The 18,242-nt window shown below is 40.1% G+C and overlaps 1 protein-coding gene across 2 annotated transcripts in view; it reads left to right on the top strand.

Annotated features, from left to right (window-relative positions):
• Positions 1-1,233: 1,233 nt before the first annotated feature.
• ssbp4 (single stranded DNA binding protein 4) overlaps positions 1,234-18,242 on the top strand; it is a 102,360-nt gene continuing 85,351 nt past the window's right edge. For both annotated transcript variants that reach the window (XM_034676485.1, XM_034676492.1), the window contains exons 1-3: positions 1,234-1,289; positions 12,685-12,757; positions 17,401-17,462. In XM_034676485.1, coding sequence (XP_034532376.1) covers positions 1,234-1,289; positions 12,685-12,757; positions 17,401-17,462 — 191 coding nt within the window. The remainder of the gene's footprint in view (positions 1,290-12,684; positions 12,758-17,400; positions 17,463-18,242) is intronic.

Raw genomic sequence — 18,242 nt, 5'->3', positions numbered from 1 at the left:
GACAATATTTTTAATATATTCAGTTTATTTCGATTTTTTTAGAGACTTTGGATTTATGGTTAATGTCATTTAACCTTGAATGAATTTATGAAGACACAGAACAAACAAACAGACCATGGTATAAGCTTTGCCTCATCTAATTTTCCAATCAGTGCAAATGATCATAATTTAATTACCAGATAAGAAGGTTAATATTGTAATTTGACTGTGAAAGGTAATGTCTAGTTAATGTTCGTTAAATCAGCAAGTTGCAAGTGTCTGCTACCATGTAAGTACAAACTGTAAAATCAGGGGAACCATTTTTGGCAATATAATTATTTTTTTTAGATATAAAATCATCCTTAAAACAATAATATCCACTATGTCAACATGTTCATTTTTGGCTTTTTGGTGGGTGACATAAGAAGTGGGTGTCATAGCAGATACTCAGGGCGAGGCACTTTGCCTTTAATGCTTAGCTTCAGGGTTCCAATCCGCCATAACCACCCACTTGCCATACATTACCCCTAACTTATCGTGTTAAATATTATTTTTTTCTGTGACACATTCTGAGTGCATAAAGTGCATTGATTTTTCAAGGTTGTTACAAAATACTGCTTCTTGTAATGTGGGGGCCACCTCTCCTGACGGTGAGTGCAATCATGTTGAAAGCGAGCATAGTCTCCTCATTGTTTTGAGTCAAAGTCACAAAATCAAATTGAAATACTGGAATTTCTTTTGGGTTTTTTTGTGTGGGGGAGGGTGTAAAATATTAAAAGGTGAATAGCTGGCCTTCCTAAAAGTGCTGGCATTAGTTGTAAAGTGCAGAGCTTGTACCCGGCATGCGTTTCCACATCTTCCCCCCTTCTCTCCTCATGTTTCTGAGGTCAGTAAACAAGAAGTGTGTGTTTCCCTTTAAGGAGCCCCCACCGTTTCCAAAGCGGAGGGAGGAGCAGCAGGTCTGCGGAACAGCGGCTGAGGAGGGAAAAAAAATCCAACAGAGGACGGTTTCAAGTCCCCCCAATAGAAACTGTGCCTGATTTGTGGCCAATGTTGGAGATGTAAAAAAAAAAAAAAAAAAAGTAGAGAGAGGGAGGGAGAGGAGAGAGAAGGAGGAGGGAGGAGGGAGGGGGAGGAGGAGGAGAAGGGGGGGAGGAAAAACACTAAAGGGGTAGCTATGGAGATGGAGCGTTTTCCTGGCTGCTTTCTTTGACAGGTGTTGAGTGGGGCAAAAGTCTTAAAACAGAATCCAGCATGTACGCCAAAGGTAAAGGAGCTGTCGTCCCTTCCGATAGCCAAGCGAGAGAAAAGTAAGTGAATTATGCGCTTTATGTTAGAGTTTACCTGCTTATCATGCAGGCGAGGGGAGCAGAGGAGGGGAGTCCAACTTTCGAAACTAGGTACTGTAATTTAAAAGGAGTGTACTGTACTAAAGTGCGCTCCTGCGTGCGGTTTCCTCCTCCCCTCCGACCACCTTAGCGGTGCGCCTTTTTAAACTTCTTTATTTTTTATTTTACCTCTTCTTTGCACTTTGCGTTCATGCACCGAATATTTACTAATATCGTGTCTTTGCTCGCTCTTCTTTCTCTACAACTCAGCGCAACATTTTGCAGCGCAACAATGCATTTTACTGTCGTGATATGTCACTCTGTAAAAGCAAATTCTGCAGCATTAAAAGTGAATAAAACGCGTTTCATTTGGGCTGGAGGAGCATGTGTCTGTTCAGGGTTTATGCGCTCGTCTGTGTACGGATAGCATGGACGGTCCAGTGTTGTAAACTTTAGGAGATGTAGCTGTGTGACTGTTGAATTATTTTGTTTTTAAATGTAGAAATGTTCGTCTTGGGAAGACCGTTTTCTGTGTTTTATGGTGCACTGCTAAGCGCAAGTAAACCCGGCTATGTCGGGAAAAAGTTTTGTCCCGTTCAGCAGTCATACAGCGGTGGTAAACTTTTTAGCATCCATTCACACGATGGAGAGTCGTTCTGCAAAGAACATGAAGCTTTCATTTATTTTTACAAAAGCAGACTTCATCAATAAGACTCATTGATAACTATGGTACGTGTATTGATTGGGTATTTTGTGTCTGGAAATATTACAAAGTCACTGTTGCCTGCTTTAAATACGGAGCAATTCTGTCATACTTCTTGCAAAGCTGACGTCTTAAATTGTATTTTTCTAACTGTAAGCACTTGTCAATGCATGCTGTCAATATTTTTCAATATATTATAGAAAGGAAATGTAACTTTTAAATGTAACAGACCTGAGGCTACACTCCTTCTCATGCCTGCTTTTTTTATTCTAATGCTGCCTAAATTATTTCTGTTTTGGTTCCACTCAAAGATGTGGACCTTCTGTGCATCCCGGCTTCTCATCTTAGTGTAGTCTTTTATCATCATTAGCTATTTTTAAGCACTAGTCTGAGGTTGGTGGAGTCAGAAGGGATCCCTGCTGAGATGCAGTTGTAATCCAAAAACACTGTCAGGTCCTGAGAGGCTGTGCTGTTACACACATCATACATCTGTAATAGAAACAAAATTTCTTTAGAGACTCTCTTGTATTTTTTTGATGCATTACTGTGTCACATTCAATTGATTAAGCTTTCTAGAGATGTGGCTTGCTTATGTGCTCAGTGTAAGCTTCCTCGAATACTTTGTACACTTCTTGTGCCATGAGCGTTTAATTTCACTCAGATTATTGGAAAATTGAGCAGCTCAGTGTGTGAGAGTGTGTTTGTGTGTGTGTGATTGTGTTGGTCCTGAGGAGTGAATCCTAAATGAAAACAGTCCCATGTGGTTTTGTGAACAGCAGGCAGAGTGACCTTTGAACCGGCATATGATGCTTTAATATTGCATATGAACCATGAGCAGACGTTAGGCTGCTTTACGCCTGTTTGTGTGCCGCAGCTTCATTACTTTATTTACAATATTTAGAGTGCAATAGATAATTTAAATACTGTGTTTTTTACTTGCTTGTTCAGGCAGCATGGATTATATTCCATGTGTCATTGGGAGTGAAATCAGTGCAGAGGCAGCATGTATTTCAAATGATAGTGTAGGAGGAGGATTAATAATTTAAATCATAAGAGATACACGTCTTTTGAGAAGTAGGAATGATGAATGCTTCTGTGTTGAGGCTGTTTGTGAGAAGCAAAAATCCTTCAGTTTGTTTGTTCTACTTTGTTTGTTTGCATTTCTATCATATATCAGAAACTCCACAGTCAAAATCAGGCCCAGGATTGGTACATTCAGCTAACTATGTCCATGTGTGTGCTTGTGTGTGTCTGCACATGATGTGTGTGGACATAGGTAATGTCCACACATAATGGACAGCGCTTGCCCTCTCCCCTCACCTGTCTTGTCACCCTAACCTGCCCTGCAGGGCCAACACATGTTTCCTTGTAAATGCGGAGCTCACAACAGCTGTTTCAATGCATCACTGAATTAGCTCATATTCATATTTACATATTCATACAGATCTTTACATATGCAGATGCTTAAAAAGAGGGTGCCCTGGATGGACTTGAACAAGATTGAAGCAGACTCATTTATACAGACTGAATCACAGCTGTTGGACTCACTTACTTAGTGATGTATAATATTTAAATTTATGATACAGCATATTTCTGTTTCTTGGTTCAAAGAGGTGAAGTTGGAGTCACTTTTGATCAGCTGTTTGTTATTTTCAAAATTAATGAATAAATAAATATCCTAAAATGACTGAAAATCAGGTCTCATCACATATCAAACCTTGGTGTCAGAATGATAACTCTTCTGTTGATTTAACAAATTAACACCACACTGCAGTTAGATACCATACAACAAACTTGTTGAAGAAACAGTAGAGGATGATGACAGAGTAATGGGGACAGGAGAAACGTTTGATTTATCCAGTTTGGTGTTAGTGATCAGACAACACAATAGTGTGTGCATAGCTTGTGAGTTACACCTAACAGTTGTATCAGCTGTACCTTCACTATGTCTGCTGAATATATATATAAAATAGTGAATATATTTGGGGTATATTGTGAAAAAAAATCTGAGTAGTCTTTTTAAAATTCCACTCTAGCTTTTTAAGGAAACACTACATTCACCTCATTCTAAGTTTTAACAAAAGCAAAACAAACCGCTTCATCTTTATTATTGTATGCCACTTTCTCTTTTGACACCCAGAAAAGAGTTGTCATTGCTGTGATATAAGCCAGTTACTTACTGTGTGTGCTGCCATGTTGCCATCAGGTTTATTATAGATCCTGACATTTTAATTCCTTCCATATTGCCCCTGGTAATGATTCTATGTAGAGTTTAAAGTACAGTGAGGAGTTGTCAGATTTGTAACTGTTGCTGCATGTAATCTGGTGGGTGCATTAGATGACTCTTAAGGTCCAGATTAAAAGTGAATTCTCCTTTGTAGTGCAGCACATCCTCTTGTGTTTGAAAGCTGTAGTTGTCAGCCACCTGAATATTGTACACTGGTTCTGTTTGCAACACAAATTGTTCACATTTCCAAGCTTGAGTGTGCATCTGAGTGTGTATGCTACACCATGCACAAAGCTGTGTGTACAGTGGTTTTTTTATTTTCTTTAAAGCCTTGAAACCAAGGCTTGAATCCAACCAGTTTGTTCAGAAACACAACATAAAGCAAACAGTCACATGTGCGTTTCACACATGTGGATTCCTCCAGATAACCAAGGCCTCGAAGGTATTCAGTTGCCTGGTTTGTTTTCTGAAGATCACTGGTAGCAGGGATGACAGAGGAAGGGAGGGCTTGAGAAATGTTATTTTACAGAATGTTTGTCAAGAAAACATGGAAAAAAATCAAAACAAATAATTATAAGGTTGAGTAAGAACTGGTGTCCTTGTGACCATGTGAATTAATTACTCACCACACTTAGTTCTTTATTGAATATAATTTGAACAGAGGTTATACAGTGGCTTCAATATCATTGTCACCTTATTATTTAGTAACTAGGACCTCTTTGAAGCAAGCACTGATTAATTTGTGCTTAATTAAAGGTGCCATTCACAAAAAACACTTCATAGTTTGATCAAACCTCTCGTTTTTGTAAAGCACTGTCTCAGTTTCCAAAGAGCCCTGCTCCCTGCGTCTGCTTTCTCATGCTCCGTGTTTGTTTACAGACAGTTTTGTGCGATATGGAGTGTTGCTGAATTTGTTTGGGAAAAGAGCTTCAAGAACTTCAAGTTAATCAGTTTGTTTTGAACACGGGCGTCTTTACATCCTCCACTTCTCCTCTGGCTCCTCCCATGTATTTACATGCACTTTAATGGGGATCTTCAGGTCTGAATGCATGGTTTTGATTCTACACAGATGGCTCTGCCATCTGTATTTTAGCCTTTTGAAGGCAGCATAAAGAGCTGCGCACTAACATAGGCATGAACACTGCTCTAAAAGTAAAGAAACCCTTGATTTACCCTCGGCACCCTTTGGCTCACTGAGCTTCATTCAGATATGTCAACAGTCAATTAATGCCGCCTTTCGTCAGCTGCTTTGGGTGCATCCGCACAAATTTGTCAGTTTTCTCTCTTGAAATAAAAGAGAGAGTATAAATATTGAGACTCCGTGCCTGAAGTTGTTAATCAGTTTTGGCAACAGAGTGCACAGAGGAGAAGTGAGCATGTCTTTATGGAGCACATAATCTGTCTGAGCTGAGAAAAGGTAAAGAAGACTTCATGTGTGTCCTAAAGATAAAGTCTTTCAGTCAACAAGCGAGTCTCTTCGTAGTTTGGATCATTTTTTGTGAGTTGTCTTCATTAAGTGCAGTGGGAGGAGGCTCTGCTGATAACAAAACTATGTCAGCTATGTCAATATATTCTCTTATCGCAAATCGTTATAAATCTCCCCTCAAAGTTGTTTTTGTGACTTTGCTGAAAAAGAACAAGTCATCAGACGGCTAAAGTGTGAGCTCAGAGGTTGTTTCCAGGTGAGTCTGTCGGCAGGTAACCTCACACACTCAAGTAGCTGCTGCTAGAAAGTGAGAGGAGTAAGCGTGTGTGTCTGTGTGTGTGTGTGTTCTGTCTGACTGTGATAGTTCATGCATGTGTATGTGTGAGTGTGTGTGGATTAACCCATGGCTAAAGCTGTGTGTGTTTACACGCCTATTGACACTGATTTGTTTTGACAAAGGAGCTGCCATAACAAAGCCAAGCAAACATAAACAGTGTGTGCGGAGGGAATAAGCTTTAGTGAAACAGCTTCACAGTATCACAGGTGTCTCCATCACACAACACATCACTACATTCACCAGCACAGTGTCAGATCTATACTGACTTTATACCATGTTTATAAATATTTAATGTTAAGGAAATCATATATTTTGTGTTTTTCTAGGGTGAAACATACAGTGCACAGGACAATGAATTATGAATGGTATATTTTTGTATGTACTTTTGAAAGCAGATGTAGAATCAGGCCCTGCTTAATCCTCCTCCATCACTTCCTCAGTCCATACCTTACCTCAGCCGGCCCCTGCACTCACTGCTGAATAATTGAAACAAAGACATGAAAGTTAATTTGCTAACTGTCTGTGCTTTAGCTGGCTAAACTCAGCTGAGATGCCCTTGTCTCTGGGGGCGAGCGGAGGTAAAGGAATGCCAGCCAGGGCAGCCCGGGGCTAAATGTCAGGTGTGTTTCCTGTGGACGAGGCAGCAGGAGAGATCTCCTTGATGTGCGGACAAGGAGCAAAGTGCTAGTTAGGACGCATGGGGTTAGGGTACAGGAGAGGGGAGAAGATCAGAAAGCCTCAGATGCAGTCTGTCAAGTTGCTTAATGGAGGAAAGGCTGTGATATAGTTGTTTAAAATGAAGCAAACAACAGATGCCCTTCTTGGCTTTGTAGCTCTTTTAATGTTAACTCTCCCTTTATAGGTCAAATGTTCTTTCTCCCACTCAGACTGATCTCCTGCTATCATCAAGTGATTTTCTTTTATATGCTTTATTGTTAAATTTCATCTTTCAGCCAAGCAAAGAGAGGGAAGTGTGCAGGAGAGGAAATGTGAGCTGTAGGCTTGACTGCGTGGTTGTGGTTTGTCTTGTAAGCATCTCATCTTTTATTCCTGAGTGACATGTGTAGCTAGCGCAAGGTTCACAAGGAAGGAATTCAAGTTTACACCATCCGCAGAGGAAAGAAGTCGAGGCCCTGACCTCCAGTTTCCCTCTGACACTGCTCCCCTGTACAGTACAAACCCCTTCCCCTCCTATGTATCCTTTATCTACCTGGACGTCCTCGGGCTCTGCCCCATCAGACCCTCCCCCTTAAAAAAGTCTCCTCCTCAGCCGAGTTACACTCACTGCTTCTGACAGAGTAACAAAAGGTGTCCCCTGAAGCCTGGATTGAATGAGTGTTTTTAAATAATGCATCGCAGCCGGAGCAGGTGCCCATCGCTGGGGCATGGAGCCCCTCAGATCACGCCAGGCCCTGCCATGAAAATTTCATTGCTGCAGTGCTCACGGGAATCTCGATTGTTGGATTCTGTATAGTGTGGACTGTGTGTGGGAGCTGACGCTTGCTGCTTGGTATGTAACACTGCAAAGAGGGTCTAATTTTGACATTTCAGACCAACACGTAATTACTTTACCCAGAACCCTAGAATCACCATCATCATAAACATCCTCTGAACTGTCAACGAGTTTGAGTGTTAAGTCAGTATTACATTGAATTACAAAAAATTCTACACTCAGATTCTACATAAAATTGTGGAAATTATACTCAGGTGTCATGTTTTTTTCAGTATGGGAGTGTAGTTTATTTTTGTAGTCCTATTTGTATTGACCAATCATGTATCAGCATGCTTTGGTCTATGCAATAAAATGAAAATAAAGCAGGAAGAATGCAATCAGTGGTAATCTGACAACAATTTAATTGATAATTTAAATATTTTATATGTTTTCTACACATCTAAAAGGTCCCACACAGTCAGTCCATGTTCACAAAGTCAAAAGTTTGGAGTGAAACGGCCGCTCTATAGTTTATGAGTAAGAACAGTAATTCAGTCAGGAACACACTTGTTATACATTTTAACCATTTATTACCAAATGGAAATACACCCATGCTTGGTGATAGAGGCTCTGCTCATGTAAAGTCCTACATGGGTTAGCTAAGCAGCATGCTATAGCTTTCCGGGGAGCGCATGGCAAAATCACTCGCAAGGGTACAAATAAGCTTTGAGACTAGAGAGATGGTTAGGAGGAGGCTGGCGTGGTGGTGGGAAAGCTTAACCAGCAGCGGCAGAGTGTGTGCAGCATTGGTTTTCAAGCATCAATGAGAGGGAAGGCATGTTTGAATGAACCGTCTTGTTGTGAGAATGGGCTGTGATTTGTTGTGAGTGATTGGAAACAATGATTCAATCAGCAGCCTGACAGCTGATTACAGTTCGTGTGTATGACTTTCGTGTCCTGCATGAACAAACGTCAAGCTTCATTAATGAGGACTTGACTGGGACTTGAGTCTGATTCGTCTCCGGTGACTTGGACTAAACTAGGACTTGAATTCTGAGGAGTTGAGACTTGACTTGGACTTGAGGTTTGGTGACTCGACTACAACACTGACTGTAGCTAACAATCTGTTCCAGAATGACTTCAGGAAACAGCAAGCATGATGCTTTGTAGTGAAAGCCAATCATGGCTCTGATTTTTTAACTCTGTGAAATGCTTCAGAAATGATCAATCCAACCTTAAATAAGCAAGCTTTCTAAAAGCAGCTGAAGTAAGCCAAGCCATGGCAGTAAGCCTCTGTGTAACTCACTATTTACAGTGAAACTGAGACTCACTGAACATGGCGGGTACTCTTGGGATGAAACAACCAGGATTGTCAGTGTTAATTTTTGCAGGCCTATCTTTAGGGCAAATTGTGCCTAGCTTTTGGTCTGAACACTTCGTTACTTATCTAGTTTCTTTATGGACTGTAAACAGTGCAGCACATGGTAAAGGAAGTCTCGACTAGAAGATGTTTATTGCTAACTGCTGGCTGCATCAGAAATACAGAAAATATGCTGTCAATGAGAAACAACTGGCAATGGGTTCCAAAATTGAAGCTGTCCGAGCAACAGCAAGATACATTTGAATTTCCTTGCCCTGGGCTTCACCCTGCAGGCAGTGGCCCTATCTTTTTTTCCGAGACAGTTTTGTACCAGAGATGTAAGACTGGGACTGAGAAGCTTCTGTGTTCTTCCTCGTGTTTAGGGGCATTGGATATGTCCTGTAGTGACCTCAGCTGAGACAATTGAAAAGAAGCTGCAAACCTTTTTTGGCCACCACACCAAAATCTGTTACTGAAAGCAAGAGACACTGATGTCACTTTTTAAAAGACTGTTATTGTTTCATTTTGATTAAACATTTAAATAGCATCAGTAAATTACACTGGAAATGGGACTTTTTAGATCAGTATTAATCATTTTGAAGAAAAAAAATCACAGAATGCTAATATGGTGGCTGATTTGGAGGCTTTTTGAGATGTAATGAAATTAGACCTTTTCCATTAGCAATGTGCCTTGATGTTGATTACAATGGCTATGAGAATATACTTAGAAGACTACTACACAAACAACATTATTAAACAGTATTTAACAATTATCATACAGTGTCAAACAATTGTACTGTGGAGAATTGTCTGCTACACGCTGTGTCACAAGTACCACAGACAGTACTAAGAGTGTTATTTACAACGAAGTGGGAGCATGCTCTGATAGAAAATCTACCTAATGTAACAATATCTCAGTGGCCGTTGTCATTGTCTCTGCACAATACTGAAAACTTCTCATACTGATGAAATAAATTAGAAAAGGGCAGTAAATGGCATAACTGCTTTGCTTCAGTGTCCACATTAAATGCTTTCTAATTTCATGGGAAGAAGAGGTGTGAAAGGAGCTTCTGAAGTCAACAAATAAAGTCGAACTTAAGATTTTTGTTGCTGTTTTTCAGACGGCACGTAATTAAACATTATAGATTGAACCAAAACACAACACTGATCGGTTTCACTGAACAGCAGCACCAGGACAGTCACTCTGATTGGGATCAATATTAAACATTTACAAGAAGCAGTTTGCTCCTTCTTGTGACTCATGCTTCTCACAATCCTTTTTAGCACATGCAGACTGTGACTGGGCCATTATTAGTGACGCATTTATAGAAAAACACTGACCAACCCTCAGTCAACACATCCCCCAACAGACACATACACACTTTAATAAAAAAATCTGTCCAACTATAAATCCCTTTTTTAAAAAATATGTGTTTACACTGTGTATCTGCTGTTGGTGTTGATAGAGTTGTTTCTGATGTAAGAGTGAGAAATAGTAGAGGTGATAGCATCTTCTGTCTAATGCTAGTTAGAGCCGTTTTAAACCAACTGTGGCAGATCTTTTTTTGTGTGGATGGTTTTCAAGACGTTGCAGTAAAACTCAAAGATATATTTGAGAAGATAAGGAGTCAGGTCGTTCAACTCTGGCCCAGCTCATTATTGAGTCAGTTGGTATCATCAGGCGTCAACCCAAAACATCATAGCCTTGGTCTCGTCTTGTCTCTTAGGAACAAGTGCTTGTAGATTTAGCATAACAAAGACAATGAAAAGTTAAAGCATGGGATAAAGTTAGCCATAATATAGCACCACCAAAAATCCCCAGGTTGTGAATATGGTGCAACTGAATAAAATTCAGAAGAGTTTAAAATCCTTTGGGAACTTACTGCTTTCTTTCCCACTTAGTTAAAATCAGGACTTAGTTCAGTCTTATAACTTATAACTTAACTTATAACTTAGGTAAACAATGCTGAGTTAGTTAGTTAGTTAGTTAGTTAGTTAGTTAGTTAGTTAGTTAGTCTTGATATTGCTCTTATAAATGTGCATACAATTCTAAGCCTCAGCCAGAAGTGGTTGACTAAAAACAGGGGAAACAGCTAGCCTGGCTCCATCTTAAAATAATAAAGTTAGCCTACCAGCTTCCCTTAAGATTACCATTTATTTATTGTTTGTTTGATTTATTCATACAGAAGGTGAAGTGTATAAAACATTGAATTATGCTTTACGAATGGCTAAGTGTTGCACTGTTTTGTAGCAGGGATCAGTGACTTCAGGGAGCCTTATCTCTGAAATGCAACCATATTGTTACTCGTTTGCTCCCCACTTCCTGAAAACATAAATCTCTGAGTGCATCACACAAACTGAATGCATTTCTCTTTTGTCTGAAATGAATGAGTAGGTCTTGATTAGCTTTTTAATGGTTGACTGCTGATCCAACATTTACATCAGTTGAGAACTACCATAAAGGGTATATCCTGATTCTGTAAATGTACAGCCTGTCATTAGAGCACAATTACCACATTTCCTTTTCAGCTAAAGTTGCCACCATTAGGCCTACTGGGTGTTTGTTAGTGTTAAATCACTTCAGGAAGAAAGTGTAAATATCTAGATACACACATTTTTTAATGCCAACATTTCTGAGACAGTTTTTTTTTTAAGCTTAAAAACAGACCGTGTTTTCTTGTTTTATTTTATGATTAACTGATAGTTTCAATAATCCCTATATTTGTACCACATGGAAACATGGACATTGGACCTCTTGTTGATGGATAGTGGACCTCTTACTCGTCGGGATATGAGATTTACCTACAACCTGATGTTTAGTTATTCTAAAGGTATAAGTATTGGGTATCTTATATTATGTAAGTAATGATGTATAGTGAGCAGGTGATAATGAAAATTTGAATTCCAACAGGGTGAGCATCTTGAAAGGATTCTAATCCATTTATTATCTGGCTTCCAACCGAAGACATAAACAAGTTGACACAAAATATTGCTTGATAGATTATTAAAAAATGATTTATCTATACAGTTAAAAACTAGTCTGTCAAATCCACCTTTGAGGCAGATGTCAAAATTGTAACACTGTTGCCATAATCATCCTTGTGGTTTAAGTCACTTTGTAGTGATTGGCAACTTGGAGATACTCTCACCAGCTCTGTTGCCGTTGCCTGGACAAGTTCTTGCTCCACATTTCCAGTCCATATTTACTTAGCGATTCTCAAAACCAGGTTGAGACGGAAACTGACATTCTTGCCACAGTGTCAACAGGCAGAAGTAAAAAGATCGATTTGATATGACGTGTGATCAAGTTGTCCCTGGCATTGCTTTTGCTTTTGAGAATGAATCACCATTGTTAAGGGGTTTTAACCAATCAGAATCAAGAACTTTCTACCTTGGTACCTGATGCATAACATTGCATGAGCATGTTTGTAAAACCTAACAAATAGTGTCACCCTACAAGCCATGTTATGACACCTGAAAGTCCAACTTGAGCCACGTCTGACGATATTTTCCCTCTGTCCATGTTCCTTTCGGTGTCTACACCAGTTTTGTTTTTAGCCTCTTTGCCTGAACAGCAGAGTTCCTTTAACCTCAGGGACATGGCTGAGTGCCACAGTGGCACTTGAGCTTAAAGCTGCAGAGCTTTACATCACACGCTCACACACAACCCTTCCTTAGTCCATATGATCTCCATACTGTTAAATCCTGTTAATCAAAGCTCCATCTAAATGACACAGTGACAACCTTTTTTTTTTTTGCTGGGTCGTGCGCATTTGTTGCACTTAAATTGTAGGGTTACTTGGCATGAAACGAGTGTGACACATTTGGGGATAAAATGATGTGATCTGAATACTGACTTCTTTTCCTCTCCCTTTCTTGTTCTGTTTTCCAGGTTAGCTTTATACGTGTATGAGTATTTGCTGCATGTCGGCGCACAGAAATCAGCACAGACCTTCCTGTCAGAGGTAAGATGTTCTTTCAGCTTAACTTCCTGTGTGTGTGATTCCCCTTCTATTGTATAACCATGGATGGAATTCACATCAGAAGTCGTTCTGGGTTCAAGCAGCTGTTGAGCAATCTCACTACGAGCTCTGGACATTGATGACTCTGGAAATGTTAATACTTTAATGAGCCTTTTTTTATTGCTGAACAGCGGCAATGTTCCTTTGACTGTTTATTAATTAGACACAATGTAAACATGACATCAGTTGGGCTACTTAATATGATTACCAACTCTGGTTATTAGCTCTAATTTGTAATCATAAACACTGTGTAATTACAGCAGTTTGACATATTGTAAGCATGTGTTGTTCCTCACTTTCTGCCATGACATTTAGGAGGTGAAGCCAGTCCTTCCTAATTCAAGAATACCTTTAATACTTGAAACCATTCTAAAAAATGTCATGTGTCCCAGGTCTGCTTGACTTATTAGTCTCATATTTGGCCCCTGAACTGTCCAAGAGGTTAAGCCTCTCATGTGTTGCATCCTCTTTCTTAATGAACATCCTTCCTGCTAATGGTCTCGCGTCCAGGCCGTCTCCTATAAAACACTTCTACTGCCTGCTGGCTTTATTTATCTTCACTTAATACACTGTCCAACACTGAGAGGGCAAGCAAGTCAGATCTATGTCATTCACCATGAATACATGTCATAATTTATTTATCTCTTATTTCGTAAGGTATATCAGTATAGAGGCAGAGAAAAGTATTGTTGCACCTGCATTAACCAAAAAAATACAACCTGCACACCTTGAAGTGTGTATGAGCTGCTCAGTTTCAGCAAGTGTTTCAACAGATTATCTGTAAGCAAAGGCTTTAAGGAAGTAAAGCGAAGTAACCAACTCAATGGTTGGATTTAAAGTCAAAATAAGCTTTTTTATTTGTGTAAAAATGGACTCCAGTAAAAGTAGAAGCACTGATCGAACTACTTTCATGTAAAAACTAAAAAGGGCGGACAGAAAAACTTGAAGTAAGAAACTGAAGGGAAGGAGACAGAATTAAGTAAAACTATACAAAACAATGGACACTCATTTTCTCCAATCTACAAATTATTTGAGATGTTTTGTGGCTCCGTTCAAGGTAAAATTGGTCACCATGTTCCAACGCTGCTGCTCATGAAAACAAAATAAGGAGATTTTTCATCAAAATGTAGAGAGGGAACGTTTTCATAAATAAGAGACTCATGTTCAGTACAGAAATTTGGAAAATTCTACTTAAGCACATCAGCAAAGTATCTGCAATTCCCGTATTTGCAGGCCTACAGCGAGGGCCCCCAAATTGACCTCTTTTTAGGTCTGCTTGCTAAGCGTACTGGCCATTGGCTGAAGCGTATTATTTAAAGTACTGACTATTGATTGGTCTTACATGTCCCATCTAATTCTCTGTGAGGAAACAAAACAGTAAGTGTGTTTCCTAAAATGTCAAACTTCAGCTTCCCGACCGTCTGAGCCTCTGTAAGAGTTTTAACAAAAATAACCTTTGAAAACACTTAGGAAAAATACCTTTAAAAATAGGCACTCTTTAGATCATTGGGAGTATCAGTTAGACACAATAGACAGAAACTGGTTGTCTTTGCTCCTTGTAAACAGGTAGGCAGTAAGCAGGGCAGGCAGGGCTACTGGAGGCCAGCCCAGCTGCCAATGACCACAAGCAGACGTCTGACATATGAAGCAAAGATTGTTGAGCAGCACAGTGGGATTAAGTGGTCGGGCTTCAGAGCGCCTCGCTCATTTCAGGGTAAATCTTCTCCCAGAGATTGAGGGTTATATGTGAGCTGCTGCAAAGGGCTGAAGTTCTGGGCCGCAGGCAACAAGAGCACACATACACCGACAGACAGACCCACTCAGACAGCCTCAAACTGGAATTTAGCAGCATCTACACAGACAGGGATTAAAACAACACACACAGATTCACACAAACAATCCATGTCCACAAGGCATGCATGCCAAGATTGCTAAGTCAATTTGACGCCAGTTGTCTCAAATGTTGTGCCTGCAACTGTATACTGCTTAATGACTGTGTTTATTTCGACCACACTATCGTTTGTATTGAGTCGTCTTCTATGGTCAGAGCCAGTGTGTTTGGATTAGACTGACAGTTATGGGTACAAATCGAGCAAACACAGCAGCTCGACCTTTCACCTTCACCCTTTTATGTAGTTCTAACAACACACTTTGAGGGTTTATGGGTTGAGTATTTGAGGAAAGGTTGAAACAGACATGATTTGTTTGACTCATCTACATCAGCGAGTGTTTAATTACTATTTAAGCACTCATTCAAAAACCTGATCTCCCTCTGCTTGCATTTTAAAACAAATAAAGGATGAGGACAAGAAAAGTTTAATTCATGGTATAAAAACCATATGGGGTATTACAAATTGCACTGCAAAAACAGACATGCTGCAAACTTTTCACAACTTTAGAAATTCTCTCTAACCATTATTCAAATGTAAGAGATGTATTGTTCTATATTTGCAGTTGCTGTATTTTGATGTGTGTTTCTTTGTGCTGCTTATTGGTAGTCACTGGTGAATGTGTCTTTTAAGCCCCTTTCACACATGCATTGCAAACCTGAAAATTTCACTTTTTTCCCCTGCATTTATTAACCCAAACTTTATCTGGACTTTTTCCCACCTGAACCTTTAGAATATGTTCACAAGAAGTTGAGTTCAGCAGATGTGTAAAAGCAGAAAATAGCAGGGATACTCTAGTTCTAAGAAAGTAATTTTATTGTCTTATAAATGGAAGTTATTTAACATGACTAAACAGAGTATGCAAGTAAATCATATCAAATTGGTATGCCGAGTGACGCTAATGTCAGCAGGGCCTCGCTCTACCAGCCTCCTTGCAGGTTAACGTCCACATGTCTGTGCTGGTTATGCATTGCTCCGGTCAACTGGTTATATGCTAGTTTAACCAGACTACACACAACTTTATCTTCTTCTTTACTAACCAAAATACTACCAAACTGTGGCATGCTGCCATGCCACGCCCAGGTGGTAGAGCACAATACTATTATGGCAGTAGCTATCAACTGGAGCTACAACCAAGACTAGATGGCTGTGCTACAGCTAAGGCAAATGTGACCAGCATTTCGGGGCCTATGTTAATACAAATTAAAATAATTAGTCTAACCGACGAGTCATTTTGGTGCCCACCAGCAAGGGTGCCTACGTTTAATCATTTGTTAGACTGGGGAGAACATGACAGGTTGTATTCAGGAAAAATTGTTGAGTGAGTGAGTGAGTGTGCGGGCTGAGGGTGAAACCAGGAGAGTAACAGACTGCCAAACAGTACGTTCTCTTCCACTCTTACATTGATAGTGAGAATACAGCTAAATACATGCAGGATTGATTTTAAGGGCAGAAACCAGTATCAAACCTTAAAAAAATGGAATAAATAAATGAATACATGTAATGTCCTGACACCTGAAACTATCCATTCAAACTGTCAGGAAAATCCCTCGCTTTGAGGGACATGTAGGAACAAGGAAATCTGAAAACGTCAGGGCACACTGGACTGAAATTTCCAAGATATTTTCGTGAATGCAGAAGTGACAAGGGCTTCGGTTTAGTATGTGTTTTACCTTCAGGGTATCAGTTGTTTAAGTCTGATGGTATTTTCATTGCTTCTCGTTGAAATCTTTAGTGTGCCTCCCTGTTTCTTTCTCGAGCACACACTCAGAAATACACCCGGAAATGTTTCAATAGATAAGGGACTTCTATCCTCACAGGTACACTGAAGCTGCACACACACACACACACACACACACACACATACACACACACACACACACACACACACACACACACACACACACACACACACACACACACACACACACATACACACACACACACCTGCTCAGTGCCATCTAATGAGAGCGCGATCACCTGGACTTTCCTGCCTCAATTAGCCTCTGTTCCTCTTCACCGAAGAGCGCACACACACAAACACACAAACTCACACATTTATAGTATACACACAATACTCTTGTGTCCCCAAGAGGACTTTGCTACTCTCTGCTCTCCTGCACAGTGCAGCACTCAGCTCTTTAGCAGCATTAAATCAACAGGCCCAACCCACATACGGCACATCACATCACTATAAACTGCACTGGGGAAATCTATAGAATAACAAACACACATCTGAAGCTTATCTGCTTTTCTTTATATGTATATGTAGAAAAAAACAGACAAATCTTGCTGCTGTTCTTAGACTCTTGAGAATAATGCATGTATGCAGGGTATGTGTGTGTGTTTGTGTGTGCAGAATCATGTCAGAGGGAGTGTGTGAAGCAGGGAGCGGGTCTGATATCTCTCCCTGGATCTTATCTCGGTGTCCAGATACAGACAGGAGCTCTGCTGGTGTGTGAGGGCAGCGGAGAGGGCCGCTGCTTCAAGACACAAACACTTCCTTATCCACAAACTCCTCACTGCACTGCACTCCACTGCGCTGCCCGATGGCCTATTTTTCTGTCCGACTATCAGTCTGCGTCTGTCTGTCTGAAGTTGGAAGGACAGTTGAGCAAAATGATTACATTATGCATAAAACATGCAACAGTGTCTAATTTTTCATTTCTCCTCCTCTGTCTTCTGTGTCACTCTCAGATCCGATGGGAGAAGAACATCACACTCGGAGAACCGCCAGGATTTCTACACTCATGGTGGTGGTATGTATACGTTGATCCTCTTTCTTTCTCTTGACCGCACTCACACACGCAAACACATATTTTCAACTGCTCACGTTCACACTGTAGAAGTCCTCTTGATGGTCTGAAAGAATGTGCAGGGGCGGAGAAGGAGCGTAATTGCAGGGAATGCTGAGTGCATCATCTCACACATGTTTAAGTGCGGTACTCCTTGGCATCGCTCTGAGTGACAAGCAAGCTCACTTGTTATACTCTGTTATTTAAACTGGAACTGTTCTTTTAAACCTGACATCAATACGTGCGCTACTCAATCATAGAAAAAATCAGACATAGATCCTCAGAGAGCATGAAATATATTGATGCTGTGGATTTTGTAAGTTTTGGGTGAAAATGTTTTGCCCCTGTTCTTGGTTCTATATTTATTTACATTTGGCAAATTTAATATTACAAAGAGTCAGACTTAGCATTTCAACTTGCAAGGTACCTAAAGACATAGACACAACTTTATGCACGTTCATAAAGCGACTTTTTCCCACTGATTTCTGAAGATTTATAAAAGTGTTTGGAAGGGAATAGCAGAAATAATGAAAGCCACCAGAAGTGATATTACTATAGAAGATCGATAACCAGGACTTAGTATTTAGATTTGACTCAGTTATGGCTTCCAGAAGGAGTTCAGTATTCATCAAAATCTTACACCAAGGCTTTAGAAACAACTTCCTTTCCTCCATGAGCGGTGTGTCACAGCTTTTGCTGCTGTTGTGACTGCAAACTGTTTTTGTGTTCAGACAACATTAAAGG

Source organism: Notolabrus celidotus, chromosome 2 (assembly GCF_009762535.1).
Source record: "Notolabrus celidotus isolate fNotCel1 chromosome 2, fNotCel1.pri, whole genome shotgun sequence".
NCBI classification, from domain to species: Eukaryota; Metazoa; Chordata; class Actinopteri; order Labriformes; family Labridae; genus Notolabrus; species Notolabrus celidotus.
Note: the sequence above shows the minus strand (reverse complement) of the source record. Positions and strands in the feature narration are given on the sequence as shown.